Source organism: Sciurus vulgaris (genome assembly GCF_902686455.1).
Source record: "Sciurus vulgaris genome assembly, chromosome: 1".
In the NCBI taxonomy this organism is placed as follows: Eukaryota; Metazoa; Chordata; class Mammalia; order Rodentia; family Sciuridae; genus Sciurus; species Sciurus vulgaris.
In genome coordinates this window covers 85,162,126-85,183,752 of record NC_136461.1, presented here as the reverse complement: position 1 = coordinate 85,183,752, position 21,627 = coordinate 85,162,126, and the positions used below count along the sequence as shown (strand labels likewise).

The following is a 21,627-nucleotide window of genomic DNA, read 5'->3' as shown; positions in this document are numbered from 1 at the left end:
ACGTGTAGTATAATGGAAGCCTGAAAGTCAAGAGTCTGATTTGGGGCCCTAACTTATTTACTCACTAATTCCATCTTGGAACATTTGGAAATATTGTGTTGCCTTTCTGGTTTTCTCACTATAGCTCTGAGACAAAACAATATAATTGCAGGGGTAGAATTCCCAGCTCAATGACTTAATAGCTTCCAAAGTAGACAATACATTATCTTGAGTCTCACTATTTTCATCTGCAGAAGGGACAAAATTACAATTTTGTTTGGTTCTAAAACCCAAATAATCTAAGTGAAAAATAAAGAACCTAATTTATTCAGTATCCATTAGATACTGATTACTTTTAGGGGTTTAGTATTCACATTGTGTTAAATTTTACCTTTGGATTAATCATTTTTCCTACCTTACGAATTGGAAACACTATACTGAGTTTGATTGAGATGGATATTACCATGGAGATTATTTGATTCAACCACATGAATATATGAGTTAAGAAGATGAGGTGCAGATGTTAAAAGAATATGCATAAGTAGTATAAGAATTAACTCAGGAAAATAGAATAATAGTATAATTATCTGAAAGCGTATTAAAAAATATGTCAAGGTACTCAAAGAGATAAAGTCAGGAATAACGTCCAAAGGGGCAAGAGTAAATGTAATGCCTTTCTTAAGGTTTTGGAACTGTGTAATGGTAATATCAGAGCTACAATCCAGGTTTTCAGTTCTCAATCCTACTCTTCTTTACTTTTCTTTATAATACCATCCTACTTCCTCTTTGGTTGAGTTCTAACTGAGAAAGTGGAAGATACAATAAGTACCTAGATATATTTCTATCAGTTAACAAAATTCTAGTCCCAAATGGAAATAGTATTAGACGTTTTATAAACAGTTCTCAATATTTACCTTATTTCATTTGAGATCATTCCCCATGGACAAGAGTCAGTCTGTGCCAGACAATATGCCTGGGGACTGTAATTCAAGTCTTATTTGTCTGTGTTTTTTCTCTGCTACCCCAAGTGCTTAGAACGGTGCTCATTATGCTGTTGAAGGTTAGCCAATAAAACACCTAACATAACTAAACACTTGATAGATGCAGTTGAAGAAATAAATATGTCTTTAAATATTTGGGGACACAAGGTTAAGGAAACCAACGCTATAGAGTCACTTGGCTCATTGGTGATAGATACTTAGATTGCTGAAAGATCTGATTCTTGATGTCAGGGTAGAGTTAACATGAAAACTGAAAACGGAAGGTTGAAAATGAGCATTCAGTGCTTTGTTATCTTCCCCATTTGATTTTCACAACCCTTCTTTTCTATAGGGATTTTTTATACATATTTTAATGTGGCCTCTAAGCAACTGCACAGGTGTTTTCCCTGAATGCTGTCCTCACCGTAACCTATTTCAGAGACTTCACCCAGAAATACAAGGGTTAATCATTTAACACAAAAGCAGGTATTGGCTAGTATGTTGTTGACTTACAATTTTGAGTTTTTATTTCGTCTTAATATTTAATATCACTACTGTCACCTTTCTTAAATGTCAGCTTCTTTTATTTACCTTCATCACTCTTGCTTTGATCATACAGACTCTTTTGTGTTACATGGATTTGCTGTCAGGCACCACCCTGTGCTGGTCACCAGGCCTTTCTGACTCTAGTCATTGACATCTTGTCAACAGTGTCACCACCTTTGCCCCAAGTCCTCTGAATATGGCAATTGTTACCTTCTTGATTGACACTTTTGAAAATTTGTCAACATGCTATTTATTATTGGGGGAGGATATCTGTCTAAGTTAAAGTAATTTCTTAAAATTAATTCTCTATTTTATTCTTTGAACAGACCCTTTGAGTTGTATGAAATAGAGGCTGTGAGTAGTAGTCTACAAGCCATTATCTTAGCAGATGAAATTACAATTACTGGAATGTAATAGAAAACAATGTTTTTACTATAGTTCAGTTGGTAAACAAATTGATCCATTTATTCATTAATTTGTTTATATATATGTATGTGTGTCTATATATATATTCTCTACTTATCTCTATCTGGTACTTGCTTAGATGTTTGTTGAAGAAGTCACCAAAAGTAGACTCCCCCTCTTCCCAGCCACACTTCTTCCTCACCCACATACTCTGTATTCTACTTCTGAGGAGAAACCACTAAAGCACATAATACAGTCACATGAAAGTATGCACACTAAGACCCTCCTCCACTACTTTGTTATTCTCCCTTCTTTTCTTATTATCACACTGTATTATATAATTCAAGAAATTAAAATTTACTAGTGAGAGACAGTAACAAGTGTACATTGTGAGTGGTGTCAGCAAGATATGAGGATAGGAGAATCACATTGTGAGTGACTTCAGAAAGATAGAATAGTATAACAGGGGAATCCTACTACTAGCCCACTCACAGAAATACTGATTTAACATGATCAACATGAAAGAATATCTTTGTGAAAACCCTAAAACATAGAGGTTATAGACCTCCAATGTAGTCAAAAATGGAGAAAACTCACATTAAAAAGGGTCATAGGAACAGTTTCTTCACATCACTGATTCTCCAAGCAGGTACAACATCATGTCAAAATAGGATCATGTCAGGGCAGTTTTCTTCAATGTGTGGGTGGTCAAGGAACATATTCAACTGTCTGCATTTTGAAGCATTGCCTATGGAGCCCACTTCTACCTCACTTCACTGGTAAATTGCCAAGTATAAACCCCTGGGGAAAGCAAGGAACAGGAAAATATGCTGGAGCTCACAGTGAGTAATATAGATCTTGTGGTGTACCTAGGCTCACACCAACAGTCTCACTGAACCAAGGTTCTCATGAGAGGCTTCATCAGAGAGAAGAATCCTCCTGACAGCTATGCCTGACTGTCCCAGGCAGGGACTTCACTTTCATTTATCCAGGGAATGTAACTTGCAGCTCCACACAACTACAGACATCAGCTAGAAGACCTGTCTTAATACAAAGCAACCCCTGCCAGTGGTATCCTAATGGGGAACCCTTCCTGATGGCCTTGCCAAACCATACTGAATTGACATTGAGATTTGCCTAAAATCAAACCCTGGGCGATGGCCGATGCTACAAGTTGACCTGACCAGAATTCCAGGCCAGCTGTGTAGTGAAGACTTTCCTTCTGAAAGCCAACTTGTAAAGACTAAATGCATATAATTTGGTGAGTACTAAAGTAAGTGATCACTTTCTCAAATGTGCAGCTATGAAAGCAAGAAGGCTGAAGAATCAGGAAATATGATACCACCAAAGGAAACTAATAAACCTTCAGTAACTCACTCTAATGAAATGGAGATGATAAACTACCTGACCAATAATTAAGAATAATAGTCTAAATGAAGCTTATTAAACTGCAGGAAGACACAGACATCTAGATATCAGGAAAAACAATATGAGAAATTCAACAAATAAAAACAAACAAAGGCAAGGAAAAAAACCATCCAGAAATCTTAGAACTGAATAATAAATGACTGAATAGAAAAATGTAATAGAGAGCTTCAAGATAGACTTAATCATGTAAAAGAAATAATTATTAAAATCCAAGACAAGTCATTTGAAATTATTCACTCACTGTAGAAAAAAAATAATGTATAGAGTGAAGAAAGCCTTCCAGAACAAGAGAGGAAGAAAAGGAAAAAACATGAATTTAAAGAATTGATGGCTGAAAGCTTCCCAAATTTGAGGAAAAAAATAGACATTTAAATTATTTAAAATCAGTAGTCACCAAATAGGGTTAAATCCAAAGAAGTTTACCCTGACATATTGTTATTAAATTGCCAAAAATCAAAGATATGACAGCTTTGAAAACATTAAGAAAAAATTGTCTTGTCACATACAGATACTTAGCCAGATAAACAAATACTGAAGGAGTTTGTTGTTACCATCAATCCTGCCTTATAAGAAACATAGAAGAGAATTCTTAAAATTAAAACAAATAATCACAAATAGCAATGCAAAACTATAAGAACATATAAATATCAGTGGAAAAGTAAATGTATAGACAAACAGAATACTATAATACTACAGTGGTAGTACAAAAATCCTTTCCAATCCTAGTACAAAAATTGAAAGACAGAAGTATTAAGAATAATTGTAACCAAACACACATTAATGGCTACATAACATTCAAAGAAATAAACTTTGTGTGTGTAGGGAAAACTAAATCATACATTTTTTATGTGACTGAAGCCTTAACATGAGTTTTGGTGGGGACAAAACATATTCAAACCATAGTACTCACCAAATTATATGCATTATGTTTTCATATACCAATTATACCTCAATATGGTTGTGAGGAAAAAGCATGTGTAATAATTATCATTCTCAATTTATTAGTATGTAATTAATAAAACAATGTTATATTGAAGCAGTTTTTGAATGATTAATAAATAAAAAAAATTAAAGAAAGAAAATATATTTTGCTTATTGCTGTTTCCTAACATCTGGGCACAATGCCTGCCATAGAGTAAGCACTTGATAAATATGGTAGAAAAGTTGATTAAGCCAAAAAACATTCTAGATCAAGGGATACATAAGGTTTAGAAAGTCTATTTCACCAATTTACTGGGTTCATTGGTACTACTTTAGTTTACTAAAATTCTGGTACTTGGCAGTGAGAGAATAGTTTTCATGGAAATAAAAGGATAAGAAAGAGTATACTAGGAAGATAAATATCCAGTGAAATATAGAGTTTGGTGGAAACCACATGCTATGTGATCTGTGTATTTGATATATATATATATTTACTTTATAAGTATATTTACACAAAGTGGCATAAGGTAAGTTTAGGTAGGTAGATAGGACTAGTTCATATAGGGTAGAATAAAGCATTTGAATATTAATAACTTCCAATGAGAAACTAATGCAGTTTTGAGCATATCAAATTTGTTTTTAAAGGGCTACTCTGGTACAAAGTAAAGAGTGGATTTAATTAGCAGACAAGGAAAATGGGGTAACCAATAAGAAATAGTCCCTAGAGGTAATGACAGAAATCATTAGATTTCTGGCAGAACAGAAATAGGAAATGAGAGAGAAGAGATAGCAATAATAAAATGTAGATTTTTAGTATAAGATAAACAGGAAGAACGAAGGAGGTAATCATTTTTTGATGTTGTTATTGAAGAGGAAGAAACTTACATGATATTACCTTAAGTTTTTTAATAGCTGGCTGGTTTGGGTAGTGATAGTTATTTAGAATGAAAAAGATAACCTGGATTTGAATTAATGTAATTTAATTTTCTAGTCTTATTCTATGCCCAATTTATAAGCATCATTTGAAAGGTACAGTGAATAGAATTCTTTAAAGAAGTTAATAAAATGGGATCATTATTTTGAAGAAAATTTTCTGTAGCCTCATATCTTTTCTAAGGTTTTCATTACAAATAGTAATTTCTCAAAATGGAGAAATAAAATCTGATTGTATGCTGTAATTATGGTCATTGGACCTAAGCCTTTCCATCATGGAAGTAGCTAATCCAAATTAATTTCTTCTTTGTAAGTTTTCTCCCCTCAGTAGTTGTTCCCTATGAGAATGAAGTAACTGATCTACAGTTAATTAATGCATTAATCCACCTATGAATTAATCTAAGTAGCTACGTGTGTTATTTATTCTGTGCCTTAAAGTAATCTCAGATGTGTGCTTCTAGAGCATCTGTATCCCAAGAGAGAGTAAATGAAAGCTGTTTTGATGATGTTAAATCTTAGGGAACATAGTGGTGATGATTTCTTCACCTTCAATCAAATATAATACTAACAATAGTCTTCATTTCAGTAGTGCTTTTCTTTTTTAAAAAAGAGTCACTCTTTTTTTTAAATCAAATTAGGAAAAAGTGCAATTGATAAATGTCATTCAATGTGAGTTGCTTTACCCCAACAACATAACCATTTTATATGCAAATGTCTCTGCTAAAATTCCATGACCCAACCAGGTAAAATAAACCAGTGATGAAGAGTGATAATATAATGCTCAAATGTAAGTTTTTATGTTGTAAGACTCTACCATTTTTACTTCTATTCTCAAATTAAAGGTATTATGATTGATTATATTAATAATATTTGAATAGTATACACCTTTTATTTTATTTTTTTAAATATTTTTTTAGTTTTGGTGAACACAGTATCTTTATTTTTATGTGGTGCTGAGGATAGAACCCAGTACCTTGCACATGCAAGGTGAGCGCTCTACCTCTGAACTACAGCCCCAGCCCCCACCTTTTATTTTTAATAAGATTTGTTCAATGTGTTTTTGTATGTGCTCTGTATGTATTCAATCAAATCATCATGGAACATTTTCAGGCTGGTTTCTAGTTTTGAGGACATTAATATTTTAGAAAAACAATGTTTATGTAAGATAGAGACAACTTGATATAGTGTAGCAGGTATAAGATCTGAGTCAGGTCTTCATGCACCAGTTGTTCATTGCTTATTTTAGAAAGAGTAGAAAGCTATGTACTTTTCTTGAACCTCACTTTCTTAATCTTTAGTAAATGAATAAGGTATGCTTTCAAGAGTTGAAATTTTAAAAAAGAGAATAAATATAAAATACCAACCACTGGTTCTGGCATAAAGTATTACTTGGACAAGTGTCTCTTTGATTTGGAGGATATATTTAGTGACCTATTTTTACAGTAGACCTTGGCATTTACACAATTGTTGATGCTTGTCAGATATGATTCTTTATAAGCAGATAGGGGCTCCATGAGAGCATCTTTAAGAATATCTGTCCAGCTTAAACAGTGTTTTGTGCAAGGCACAGATCTTTAGTAGCCACTTAACTGAATAAGGTTGACATCTAACATGGTTGTGGCCAAGTGTGCATCACTCGCTTGAGAATTTGGAATTGGACAGAGAATTCTTATGACCAGAGAAGTGGTTCTCCGCCTTCTCTGTACAATGTGATTACCTGAAGAGATTGTTAAGAATGTCTGAGTCCCACTCAAGAGATTGTAATGTAATCACTGTTTGAAGGCTACTGGGTATTCAATCAGAATTTGTAAAACTCTCCTGATATTTCTTGTGTTTAAAGTAGAAAATGAATGGGCAGGACCAATATAATATCAACCAACATGGATAAAGAAGTAGAGGAGAGAAAAAGGAATGGATTTATATTTTTGATAGGATTCTTTCAATATGTGTGTATATGTGCTTTGTGTGTGTACTCAATCAACCCATCATGAAAAACATTGGTTATTTTCCAATATTGAGAATATTCACATTTTAGAAAAATAATGTTTGTGTAGGATGGGGGAGGCTTGAAAAGAAGAAAAAAGAGAGCTGGATCTCATGGCTTTCCTTGGGAATTTCTAGCCTTTCCTGGAGACCCAGCTTGAATTTCATGCTTTGTACCCTCATGATAACCATCTGAACCTAGTTTCTGTTGCTTATGACCAAAGGTATGTCCAGTATAAACTAGAAGTAAAAAGGCAAGGAGTGTAGAAAAATGTTATATTTTAGGCAGGATCCTAGCAAAATTGTGAGGTTGGTGTATCTTTATGTCACTATGTGATTGAATTATAGATTGCATATATTTACATAGCACTGTGACTTCGTAACCTAGAGCAGTTACTGACTATTCCCACTAGATGGCTCTTTGGAGAATTCTTACATTAGAATCATGGAATAATGGACTTTTGCATATTTGGAATAAAGCTAATGATTATTTCTTCTAGATTGATTATCGCCTTACTGGAAACTGATGTGAAAAAGAGGCTAAGTTTCCAAGGTCTCTCGTCTAATACATTCAACAAATATTTTGAGCATCTTTCTGCCAAGTCTTATGCTAGGTGCTGAAATTAAATTAAGCAGGACCTCTATATGTATACACACACACACACACATAGATACACAAGTAAAGAGTATGAAACAGAAATGATTTTACATATGCAGATCCGCATAGGTTTCCCAGCAGAAATGACAGCTGAACTGACTCTGGAGGGCTTAAATGAAAATTTCAAAGCATTTAAATCAAGTAGAAAATAATATTTCATGAAAGAGTCTAGATACACAGATGCATTAATGAATTGATGACTTTTTAAAATACTGCAAGTACTTCAATAAACTGAAGCATAAGAATATATGCATTATAAGAAATGGTAGGAGAGAGATTAGTAATAGTAGAGGGTGAAGAACCAAGATCAAAATTGGAATTACATAATATAAGCAGTTTATTCTTTATTCTGAAGATAGTGAAAGACCTTGAAGAAATTTGAAGATGGAAATGAAATGGGAAAATTTAATTGTAACCTATATAAATTTGGGACTTTTCATAATCTATGCCATCAAGTTAATTTTTAGAGTTATATTTTAAGTGACTAAAATCTTTACTCAGTGTCTCCAGAAAAAAAAAAAAAAAAATCCTGAGGGGAAAAATAGCAAACTATAAAAGAAAATGATCTTTAGACATCTCTCTCATTTTCAAAGTCTCACATGTCTGGCAAAGACTTCTAAAATAGAAATGTTACTCCTTATTTTTATACTTTAAGAGCTGGACATCTAGATTTTCCTTAACTGCCATTTTTACCATCCTCACTTCAGTTCTTTATGACTTTATATCCTATTCTTTTCAGTTTTCCTTTTGTTTTGTTTTGTTTTTGTTTTTTCCACTAAGTGTATGTTGAGCAACCTAAGAGGTTGAAGAAGAATGATTGATATATTTTATTTCTAAAGGATGACTTAAAACCACCAGCCAATAATACAGAAAACATATCTGTGTTGTTGTGGTTTTGCCAGAATAACTTACAGTTATCCACTTAACTTCCTTTGGCCTTAGTTTTATCTTGTAAGATAAAGCTTTTAAAACAGATCATCTCTTTGGCTGTTCAAGTTCTATATTTTTTTAACTTTTAGAAATAATAGTGTTACTGAAATGTCAATTCACAGTGGTCTTTCTTTGGAGGACACTCACTTGATGGGTTTTAGAATATCATTGCTTCGTTTCAAATATTATTGTAAGCTATAGGTAGAAAAAAAGACACATCTACCAAAGTAACAGTTTAGGGAACACAGAAATGAATCCAGACATGTATGGTCAAATGACTTTCAGGAAATATACAATTGGGAAAGGAGAGTCACTTTACATGTTTTAAGGGAAATTGAATATCCACATGCAGAATAATAGAAAGGGATATTTACCTCACACCATATATAAAAGTCAATTCATAATGAACTGAAGACTTAAATGTGGAATCAGAAACTGTCAAACTACTGGAAGAAAACAGGGGAAAACCACATGACATTGGTCTGGGCAAAAATATTCCGAATTTGATCCCGAAAGCATTCAGTAAAAACAAAAATAGACAAATGAGATTATGCCAACATAAAAAGATTCTAGAAGTACAGCGAAGGAAACAGCAGTATTCAAAGTAAACCTATGGATTGAGAAAAAATATTTGCAACTTATATTTCCATTAAGGGGTTAATATCCAAAATATATAAAGAGGTCAAAGAGCTCAAGAGCAAGAGAAAAAAAATAATTAGAAAATACACATAGGACCTTAATATACATTTCTCAAAGGAAGACATACAAATGGCCAATGGATATATGAAATGCAAATTAGAACTACAGTGAGATGTCTTCACATTCCTGTCAACTGACTGTTATCAAAAAGATGACAGATAAATATTGCTGAGGATATGGAGTAAAGGGAACCTTTGTACATTGTTGGTGGAAATGTAAACACATCTGATGGAAAACTCCATGTATGGAGTTTCCTTAAAAAAAAAAAAAAACAAAACAAAACAAAGAAATAAAAATAGAATTTCTGTGTGATCTAGGTATTCCACTCTGAGGTATTGACTCCAAATATTTGAAATCAGTATGTCAAAGAGATGCCTATACTCCTATGTGCATAGAAGCCCCATTCATGATAAGCAAGTTATACAATGGACCTAAGTGTCCCTCCACTGATTGATGAACAAAGGTGTGCACACACATTGGAATATCATTAATCCTTTAAAAAGAAAGAAATTCTGTCAATAGTGAAAACTTGGATTAAACTGGACAGTGCTGTGTGGAGTGAAGTAAGTCTGACACAGAAAGAAAGATACTGCATGTTCTCACACATGAAATCCAGAACTGAACTCAGAAAAGGGAGTAGAATGGTAGTTAACACAGAGTAGGGGGTAGGAGAATGGGGAGATGATGGTCAATGTGTACCAGATCTCAGACAAGAGGAGTATTTTTGAGATCTATTGTACTAGCATGTTGATAGAATTAAGAGTATTGTACATTTCAGATCTGCTAATAGTAAATTTCAAATGTTCTTACCACACACAAAACAAAGGTTCAGTATGTGAGGTGAGGAGCATGTCCCTAACTTGATTTAATTATTCCACATCATATTCATAAATCATAACCTTACTTTGTACCCATAAATGTATGTAATTATAAATTGACAATAAAACAAGTTTAAACAATTATTTTAATCTACTTTTTAATATTTCATGTAAACTGTGTTCATTACTGAAAACATGAAAAATACAGTAAGCAAAATTCTAAAGTTATGAGTCATCTAAACTTTTCATCTGAGAGATAATTCCGGTTAATATATTGATGTGCACACTTGGTGACAGATGAAGAGAGATGCTTACATGTATATATTTACTGAAACCTATACATTCACATATAGTGTTACCTCACACTTGTCTTAGTTAACACATAACAAAACTCTCATGCCAATACTTTCATTTCCTCTTGTCATGTTAGCAAACATTCCCTTGTAGGGTAAACTCTCATGGAACTAGTCTCTATGGTCAATATCTGGTTTTTTTGTTTGTTTTTATATCTGCAGTATAATTATTAACACAATTGGATGACTGGAAAGATGGTATTGTCTGAAATTGAAAACCCATATGCATATTTTTTAGAAAGATAAAAATGTGAGATACATTTTAAAGTTGACTTGGAAGTAGGGCCAAATGTCCACCTCTGAAGGTTTGAAATTTCTAAGAAATCCCAATTTGGAGGTTGCATTTGGGATTTGGGAAGAATTAGCCTGTGGTGAGAACAGAAGTTGAGATGCTGAGTTTCCTGAGCCATACTACAGAGCCGGAGCAGCCCTACATTGTGACAAAGAGCCAGGAAGCCAAAACCACACACGGTCCTGTGTATGGGAAAGCATTGCCTGTTACAGTGGAGTTTTAGGATATATCATTTGCAAATGCACATTAGTAGCAATTTTATAAATAAAATGTATATTTTATGAGAAGCTGTACTTATGTGAAGGCGTTTGTATGTTTGTGTATGTTTACATTTTGTTACTTGTGTGCTTTGGTATATTGCATTTGTTTTTGTTTTGCTTCAAAGCTAAGGGAAATCTTGCAAAATCTTGTCCAAAACATTTCCTTTCTAAGTAATAAGATTATACTCTTAAAAATTTAAGGGCAATGATCTATTTATTTAAAACTACATAAATTAGCTAATGCACATATTAGACATGTATCTACCTCCTTGCTGTTGCCTAATGCCATACCTAGCTACAACTTTAAACAAACTAAATTCATCTGTAAGACTGAAGAGGATTACATATTTCAGTAAATATCTGTAAAAAGAGAGGAAAACTAGTAGTGTCATTCATTACATGTATCTCTGCTATTGGTATTAGACACCCAGGTCCCCAATGTTGTTTCTGTTTCTAAGATTCTGAATGTAAGGAAGTTGTTTCTAAAATTTTCCCGGTATCTCCTAACCTCTTCCTCTCATGTCAGGAAATTACTCATTAGTCTAACCTAAAACTTGCTTGTTTCATTTTAAATTATGATTACCCAAAGCTAAAAAAATAAACACCATCAAGAGTGATTTTCTTGCCAGATGTGTTGGCACATGCCTGTAACACCTCTCGGGGCGCCTGAGGCAGGAGATTGAGGCCATCCTCAGCAACTGAGGCCCTCAGAAACATAGACCTGTTCCAAACTTAAAAAGTAAAAAGGACTGGGGATTTAGCTTAGTGATAGGGTACCCTGGGTTCAATCCCTAGTACCAAACACAACAAACAAAAATCAACCAAAAGTGATTGTCTCCTACATCCATCTCATACATACCTACATGAACATAGGCACACACACATACCCACCCCACAAATTACCAATCCCCAATTCCCTGTTTTATACATTCTAGCTATTTTCTTTGTTTATAACCTTTTAATGGTTTTGCAATTCTGTGTGAGGGCAGGAGAAATTATGTTCAAATATTCAGAAATTATGTACCAAATACTCAGAGATGTGCCTTGTAGGGCTGGGGATGTACCTCAGTGGTAGAGCACTTGCCTAGCATCTGGGAGGTCTTGGGTTCCATCCCTAGACACACTCGTGTGCGTGCACACAGACACACACACACACACACAGAGACACACACACACACCACATCACACATTCACAAAAGACTGAGGGGAATAAAGAAAGAACAATATCCTGGAAACCCAGCACATCCCTGGTTGTAAGCGTCTGCCATAGTTGAAGGCTGGATGCCATGAGGCATCTTTTTGCAAAACTGGAAATACAATAGTCTTTCAATTGGCAAGTTTGATGCCTCTTTACATATTAAGTGAACTTTACTTTGCATTATAAATGGTGAAGGACTAGAAGTAATTTTTATGCAAGTTGTGGAAATCTTTATCTACACAAGACACACTCCTATAAAATTAAAGTTCTGCTCAAATAACTTTTCTTTTGAGTGATGATTCACAAGAGAAAGAAGTTCTACTTTTGAATTAACTAGTCCTGTCCATTCAGTAACTGCTTTGGCTGAGAAAATTCATCCTTTTTATATTTTCCGGTATTATTTGTCTTTCAGAGATAAACAGAGCAAGAAAGGAAGGGGGAGGGATAGAAAGAGAGGAGTGAATAGAGAGGAGATGATGTTTCCTAAGCCCCTACTATGCTTCAGTGTACCATATAGATATGTTTTTACGGCAGATCTTTCCAATTATCCTGCAAGGTAACCTTATTACTTGATCATTTAACAAAAGTAAATGTGAAGTTTTTGTGCCAATTGAAGACTTTGATTTAAATTGTTTGGTACCTGTTTGATTTCTGAAAAAACAAACTCCCCTAATTCACGTGAGTACTTTATACACTTTCCCAATTAGATGTCTCCCTCTGGCTTATCATTTCCTGCATTTTCCAATATCCCCATGGGGTAGGAAATTAGGCAGCTGGCATTCCTACTGCTATACTGAAAACTATAGAGGAGAAAACACAGGGACATGTTAGGTGGCTTCCTAAAATCACATAAGCAGTAGTGAGATTACTGGAAATTGAATTTAGGCCTCCTGACTTTCTGTTGCCCATATCTCTGAGCACTGAGACATTTTCATAAATTAAGTACAAAGAAGCTGGGTTAATGGAACCAGGGAGATAAATTCTAAAATTATTCGCTTTTGTGTTTGAAACTCAGTATGTTTTAAATAGAGTTGTGTGTTTGTTTAATTGATTTTTATTTGTTAATTCTCTCTATACTGCTTTATAAATTAGAAAAGGATGATAATTACGTATGAATTTGGTTCATTGCTGACTGACTTTTGGCCAGTTTTCATCATTGTAAACAGACTGATATAATCTATATGAATTCAAATGCTATGTTGAAGTGATTTTTATAAAACAATTACACAGATAATTCAGATGTAATACAGCAATTATTGAATCTTTGTTTTTTGCAGTCACAATATGGAGCTTCAGTTCCCGCCAAGCCTGAACTACCCCTCTTTTATACTCCTATTGATCTGGTGGACATTAGTGTGGAGATGGCTGGATTAAAGTTTATCAATCCTTTTGGTCTTGCTAGTGCAACCCCAGCTACCAGCTCCGCAATGATTCGAAGAGCTTTTGAAGCTGGATGGGCTTTTGCCCTGACCAAAACTTTCTCTCTTGATAAGGTAAGAATATATTTTTGAAGTCATGCCTAAATGTATAATATGTACTATAATTAAGGCACAAATAATACATAATGAAAATATAATGACCAAAATCTCATAGTTATTAAACTATTTAACAAGACCTATCATCATCACACATCAGGCTTTCCTTTCATTCTATCTATTCCATGAAAGGAGGGGTGTTATATAGTTCTTATTTTGTATTGTTCAGAAAGCATCCAAATATAAATATTATATAAGTGATTTTTCACTTAATCACAAACTCATTTTTGTTTATTTAAACGCATACATGGAAATTACACATATTAATAGATTACTATGTGATGTTTTGATATATGTATATATTGTGTAAGGTTTAAATCAGTCTAAACACATCTTCAAACATTTATCTCTTCAAATATTTATCATTTCTTAATGTTAAAAACATTCAATTTCCTTTCTTATTTTTTTAAATGAACAGTACATTATTGTTTTCTTTGGTTATTCTATTATGCAATATAGTACTCCAGAACTTCTATCTAACTGTAGCTTAGTACCCATTAATCAGTCTCTCCCCATCCTTCCTTCTCTCCAACACTCTCCGGCCTCTGGTAACCACCATTCTACCCTCATTCTCTATGAGATTGACTTTTTTAGTTACAACATATGAGCGAAATCATGCAATACTTGTTTTTCTTATATCTAGCTTATTTCACTTAACGTAATGATCCCGAGTACCACCCATGTCATTGCATGAATGAGGTTGATAGGATTTCATTCATTTTTTGGCTGAATAGTATTCCATTGTATATAGTATCACCTTTTTTTTTTTTTAATGTTCTTCAACTGATGGACTTAGGTTGTTCTCATTTCTTGATTGCTGTCAATAGTGCTGCAATGAACATGGAATTGCAGATGTTTTGGACATATTGATTTCATTTGTTTTGGATATATAACCAGTGCTAGAATTGCTGGATTATGTGCTCGTTCTATTTTAAAAAAATTTTTGCCATTATTGTTTTGCAGTTTTTAGATGTGTGTAAATGAGGACATATGCTTCAACTCAAAGTTAGGGAGACCATGGATTTGGTTTGCACAAAATTCTGGGATCCAGTTAATGTCAAAAGAATCTCTCACTATCATTTGTTGGTGTTCGTGAGAAGATTCTTCATGATTTTTGAATATAGGAACCCTGAGTATAGATACCCTGAGTTTCATGAGATATTATGAGTCTACCCAGACCCAAAGTGAACATACTTAGTAGGAAATAAACTACATATTAAAATTAAGACTGATTATCTGAGGTACACAAACCATATACATGGATGTTTTCAAAGTATGATGATTTATGCAGGGGAATGTGACATCCTTATATGGTTTTAAATCAGAAGAGAGCAGCAGAAGTTAACATTTCTTAGATCATTTATTGATAAAATTTTAGTTGCTAAGCTACTCAATGTATTTAGTACTAACTGGTAGTTAGTAATAATTAATGTATAAGAATGTGTGAATCCAGCAACTAAGAAAGAGTATCATTATTTAAATCAGCCTTATCCTTAGGCAAAGAAAATAATAGAGAACAAACATGCCCCATTAAGCACATTCTATCTCTCTTTCTTCTCCTACTAGGATCAATAGCTGGCATTATTATGGGTAAAACATTACAGCTGTCTTCTTCTGACAGGTTTACAAGGTGCTGTGTATAAGTGTGGTCAAGAAAATTCAGAGAATCTTTAAAAGTTAGACAAATCAGTACTGAAAAAACATATTTCTTAAAGATTTTCATATTTAAATAAATACCATGTGGGATTTTTTTTTCTAATAAATCAACTGAATATTTAGAAAGCCTTCCAATAAACAAAGTGTAAAAATGAACAAATTAAACTGGATTCCACTTTAGAATATCATGAATAAATTGTTTACCATATTCTTTTAGAATATTAATAGTCTATGGGTCTTTTTTCAATTTGTCCTTTAAGAATTACTGAGAACTGTAATCACATATTTAATCTATTGAGGAAAACAGTCTCAGATAGCATTGAATAGCTATACTTGTTATGCTATTTTAGAATACATATGTGAAAACTGAAATCAGGTATAAGTGAAGAATTATAGCAAAAGGGCATTTGCTTTGGATTTTCTTTGCTTGCAGAAATTGAATTCTGATTAATCAGAAACACCAGTCTTTCCTCTGTTGGTGACATGCATTGATTAGTGATGCTGTGTCTTTCAGTAACCTGAGCACTTGCCTTTATTAGGATCACCAACAGAAATAAATATGGAAGCTAACTTCCTTCTAAATCTCCAATTGAAATTTAATCTATTAATTCAAAAGTCTGTGATGTTGGTTCAAAAGGGGAGTTATGAACAAATGCAAATTAAATTTGGCACATGAAACATAATGATGGGGGGCTTTTCAGAATCCCCACTTTACTTCTTTTGATAGAGAGTACAAAAAATAACTTGCAAAGACTACTTTAAACCATTTTTCTGATTTTAAATGACAAAAATAATGATGCCACCTTGCATTTATTTAATGTCATTTTCAAAAAAGATCACTTCCTGTACATAAGTATGCAGAATTTCCATTTGCCTCATAAAGAACTACATTTGGTTTTCTTATATCATCCCCAATTAGTGATTAAAACTGTTGTGAATGTATAATTATGTCTTATGAACTTCTTTGCGTTCTTATTGATGAAATGTTGTAGCATACACTCTTTTATTTGTTTTTTATTCCTATAGACTTTTACCAGACATCTATTAAAGCATTATATGTACTATATTCATTTGTGTGCCATTATAGTATACCAATTGAGATTAGTCCTATTATAATTTATTATGGCAATTCAATAATCTATTTAAAATGTATTAAAATTCAGAATCTTGACATTTGAAATTTGGATGCTCTTCATATGACAAAGGTTAGTCTATAGAGTTTTGTTATCATATGAAATATTAATATTTCACAATACAGTTTTGATGAAGTACAATTTGCCAAGCCTGCATATGATAAAGAAATTAAACGCTTACCAAGGGAGTTCAGTAAAAAATTAGAGCCCTGCCTGAACATCTGCTGGAAATTTTATTATCCTGTCCTACTGACAGTGTGGTTCCCTTGTTTTTCTAGATTGACAGCTGAATATTGCACTGATTTCTGCAGCAAATACGTTTAGGTGAACTTTGTTTCCCTTTTTTTTTTTTTGTGGGAGTTCAGAACATGCTTTTGATTTTCATCCTATTTTTTTTTTATACTCTTGACATTTGTAGATGCCAGATTGAGGTCTAATACGCTGTAGCAACGATAGACCATTGACTTACAGTGAAATGCCAGTTGATATCTCAGTAAACAGAAATATTATTATTCTTTACTGTGCAGTCTGTATAAAAACTGTATGTGCTTTCTTTTGGGAGGCAAATGATCATATTTTTAATGTCAAATATAAAAAGATCTGTATTTGCTTTTGTGTTAAATAACATCAAAGATGGCTTTTATTAACTATATTGTTCCTTTCCAAATCAGTCTAAAAATGTCCCAAAATAACTAGAATGCTTTTCTCGATATTCTATTATTTATTTTTTTAAAGAATGATGAAATGATATTTAAAACAAAATTATATTACATAAATATATACTGAGTTCAAGCTTAAATTAAAAAGATGGGAGAGAAATCAACCTGTCAAGCTGAATTAGAGCTAAATTATCATGACAAAACAGAGAAGTGCTCTTTTTAACTAGGAGTATTAGAAATGGTTTGGACTTCACATAAAATAATCCCATGACCTCTGTTCACATTGTATTGATAGGACATGGATCAAAACATATTGTTTTTATTAATCATGTCTGTAAATTTTGTCCTGAGAGCTACATGTTCTCTACTGCAAATGCACTTATACATTAAACTTGAAATTCTTATTAAGAAAGTCTTGAATGAACATATATTATTGTAATAAGCATTAGATGATTACATAAATAGGTAAAGGTAAAATGGGCCTCTAATACATAAAGTACTGAAAACTAAAAGCCAAAAATATTTAAGACTCTTCATTATTTCTGTGGATTTAAGGTTTTGACTGTAACTGTTTCAGTAAAACCTTATACTACACAGCACAATGCCTAGTTTATAGGAAGGGTTTGATAAATATTTCATGAATATTCATTGGATAAATGAATTAATAAATGAATAAATAGATTTTTAGCACCAACATATTGAGTTTTTTCCCCAGCCATATGAACAGATAGTTAACACATAAAATAATTGACTGTTCTGAGTATTGATCTAAATCAAAGGTGAAAAGGCCAATTTAAAATTTTTCATATCCTAAGTTGTTTCTATAGTACATATACATATACATCAGTCTAAAAAATGAAAATGTCAGTGAAATTTTTACATGCATGGATTATACTTGAAGACTTAGGTTGTTGAATAGCCTTTAAAATGCAGAGGATTATTTAGAAAACAGAATAAGAATCACATATTAGGAAAAGACATAAAAATTATCTGGCCCTGTTATGTAAGCTCTTCCTCACAGAAGAAATGTAACCTGCTCTTGGTTACTTCTAGTGATAGGAAATACCCTACATCTTTAAGGCCATGCAGCCTCTGATAGCTATGGAAAGATCTGTTTTAGAAATATATTCCTTTTGTTGACCCCAGATCAGCCTTCTCATAATTTGTATCCATGTTTTATGTTTAGTTCTGCTCTCTGAAATATTATGGAATAAATTAATGTGACTTAATACAAATAAATTGATTTTAAAACACAGTGCCTGCCCCCAAGTAAATAAATACGGTAAAGAAAGGCTAATAATTATGGACAGGTAGTATCATGTACAGAAAAGAACTTTGGCCTGGAAGACTCTAATCTCTACCCAAAGTTGCTTCTAGATCACTATTGTGGACATATTGTTCAATAGTATATGTTGTTATGGTTGCCCTAGTTATTATTCACTACCATTTATCCAGTGCTTAGAATGCACAGACTAAATATATTTCATAATTCCTACAAAATCCCTGTAAGCTAGTTAGTGCTTTGTTTTCAGATGAAGTAATAAGCTGAGAAAGCTAAATAAATTGCCCAGGACTTAACACGACAGCTATCTCTTTGCTCACAATCATATATGTTGGCAATTTGGGCTGAGCTCATGTGGACAACTCTTCCGCCTCATATTGTGTCTGCAGGGTTTGACTGCATTTGCAGTCCTCTGATGGATGCCTGGGGACTGGCAAAATGTTGTAAGGAGTCTAGAGCCTTGGGTGGGATTGTTGTAATTGCTGAGCCTCTCTTTGTCTCTTCATTGTCTCTCTTGCTTTATGGTGTCTCATTATAAAGGAGGCTAGTTTGAACTTGTTCACAAGGTAGCAGTGTTCTCAGGACACAAGAGTAGAAACTGTAAGACCTATTGAGATGAGAACTCCAAAGCACACACTGTCGCTCCCACCATATTCTTTTGATCAAAGCAAGTCAAAAAATCAGTTTATATTCAAGAACAGGTAAACACCATCCACTTATTGATGATACGAATCACAAATTATATCATAAAAGGAATACAGATTGCAGCCTCCTTTCCAAACAGTCTTAACTTGCCCCCTACTAATAATAATTCACATCCTTCCCACAAGCAAAAGTACATCCACCACTTTCTAAGACACTAAAATACCCTGATTAATGGCATTAGGCTCAACATCCATGACCTTGTGACATCAATGGGTCCCAATGCATCTGAAGTTACTTTGAAACAAGTTATCTGTTCCCCATACTTCCAACATAAAACACCATGGTCAAACCAAGCACACGACTCTCATTAGAAATGGGAGAAATGGGAGACACATAGTATTCACATGTCCATACCAATTTTGAAATAGCTTGGCACTTGTTTCAGGGCTCTGAACTACAGAAATGGGGGAAGTTTCTGTTTAGGATCCAGTTCTGCTCCCTGGTAGTGACTCCTTAATTTATTGTTCCTACCTACTATTGGCTCTGCCCTCAAGGCTGCTGATTCTGAGGTTCACCCCCATACTCACCAAATGGCCAGTGATGGCCCATGTTGGCAGCTGAGTCATTCTCTCAGCATGTTCTTAACCCCTGAAAAGAAGGTTAAGGCCCCCAATCCTCTCTTCATTTTCAGTTGTTTTAGTCCTCACTCATGGTGATGTCATCATAAAATTCTATAAATTAAAAAAAAATCTATTAATGACTGACTATGCCACATTCATAATTCTCTTTAAAACAGATTCTTTCAAGTTTGGATGTATATTGCTGCTGTGGCACTAGGTCCTTAAGAATTTTAGAATTCCTATTTTCTACCTAAAATTCTTCTAGGACCTGCCTGGAGCCTTCTAAAGTTGCAACGGTCTTACTAAAATATTCTTGATATAATATTTACTCTAAGGTACTTTCCTTTGAAAATCTTTTTCCAACTAGGAGAGACAAATTAGAAAGAATAGCTTTACTTTCTAGCTTAGTCAGCACTGGGCCCTTTTGACTTGGTCTAAGTTTTGCTTAGCAAATTAAATACATCCTCCTTTAGCTCTTTTCTTTCATACAGTACTTTATTATACTTGGTTACAAACACTTCACTGACACTTTTAGCATTCTGTCCAGCGATTTCCTTTGTCACATCCATAAATGCATTAAGTACATCTTCTATTTTCCAAATTATCCCCAACAATGATTTTTGCAAATGTTCTATCACCATATAATATAGCTGCTCTTTCCCCAGTCCCCAATAAAAATTTTCTTCTGACATTTTAATCCTCTCCTAACAGTTTGTCCTACATTTTCCCAGCATTTACTAACAACCTACTCTTGGTTTTTCAAGCTTTTGCCTAACTCAAAATCTCGAAGACAATACTACACATTTTTAAAGTTAGCTATGCTAGCAAGCATAAATATTTCTGTATCATTTCTCTATTATTACATATCATACCACCCTACGATTTAGTGGTTCGAAATGGCAATAAATCATCTGCTCCATTTCTATGGTTTGGCAATGCTGTCAGGGCTCAGTGGGAATGGCTTGGCTTTGGTCCGCTGGTGTTACTAGTTGTCACTCATGTATTTCCAGTCAGTTGACAGACTGCTTGGTGGTGGGCTGGTGACTGGACCTTCATTCGCAGTCTGAGTCCTCAGTTGGCATGGTAAGGCCTTTATCTCCATAGGGTCTCATCTTCAAAGTCGCTCTACTGGGCTTGTTCACAAGGCAGTGGTACTGGTTCCAAAAGGCAAGAGGAGAAACTGCAAGTGGTTTTGAGGCTGAAAGCTTAGAAGACACACAATACAGTTTTCATTGTGTCTTATTGATAGGGCAAGTCCTACGGCCAGATCAGAATGAAAGAGCGTGGCAGTGGCTCCTCCCATTAAAAGGCTAAAACCCGCCACATCGAGATTTGGACTAAGATCTCTTTGATACAAGTTCCAGATTTCTCCACTATTATAGGATTCTTCATAATTTATCCTCTCAGAACCTGGTCACTTCATCCAAAGGAAGGTAGTTTGCATCAGTGTTCTGCAGGAGACCCAGTAAAGTGGATCAAGGACACCAAGGGCTCTCCTCCAGCTGACAGTGCAGCACCTGGCTATGCTTATATTTCTATTGAAAAATAATAATTATGTAGAAGCTTCAGTAAGAAAGAGAACATTTTAATTTACCACCTTTGAGAATCCACAGTCTTTCATACCAATTCCCTACGCTGTCCTTCTCCAGTCACACTGGCCTTCTTTCTAGTTTTCTAACATGGCAGCTTCTACTCTTTAGGACTGTCCTGCTCT

The 21,627-nt window shown here is 33.9% G+C and overlaps 1 protein-coding gene across 4 annotated transcripts in view; it reads left to right on the top strand.

Moving 5' to 3' along the window:
- The window catches only part of DPYD (dihydropyrimidine dehydrogenase), an 845,662-nt gene that overhangs the window by 381,678 nt on the left and 442,357 nt on the right, over positions 1-21,627 (top strand). For all 4 annotated transcript variants that reach the window (XM_079105431.1, XM_079105432.1, XM_079105430.1 and 1 more), the window contains one exon: positions 13,661-13,876. In XM_079105431.1, the coding sequence (XP_078961557.1) occupies positions 13,661-13,876 (216 nt within the window). The remainder of the gene's footprint in view (positions 1-13,660; positions 13,877-21,627) is intronic.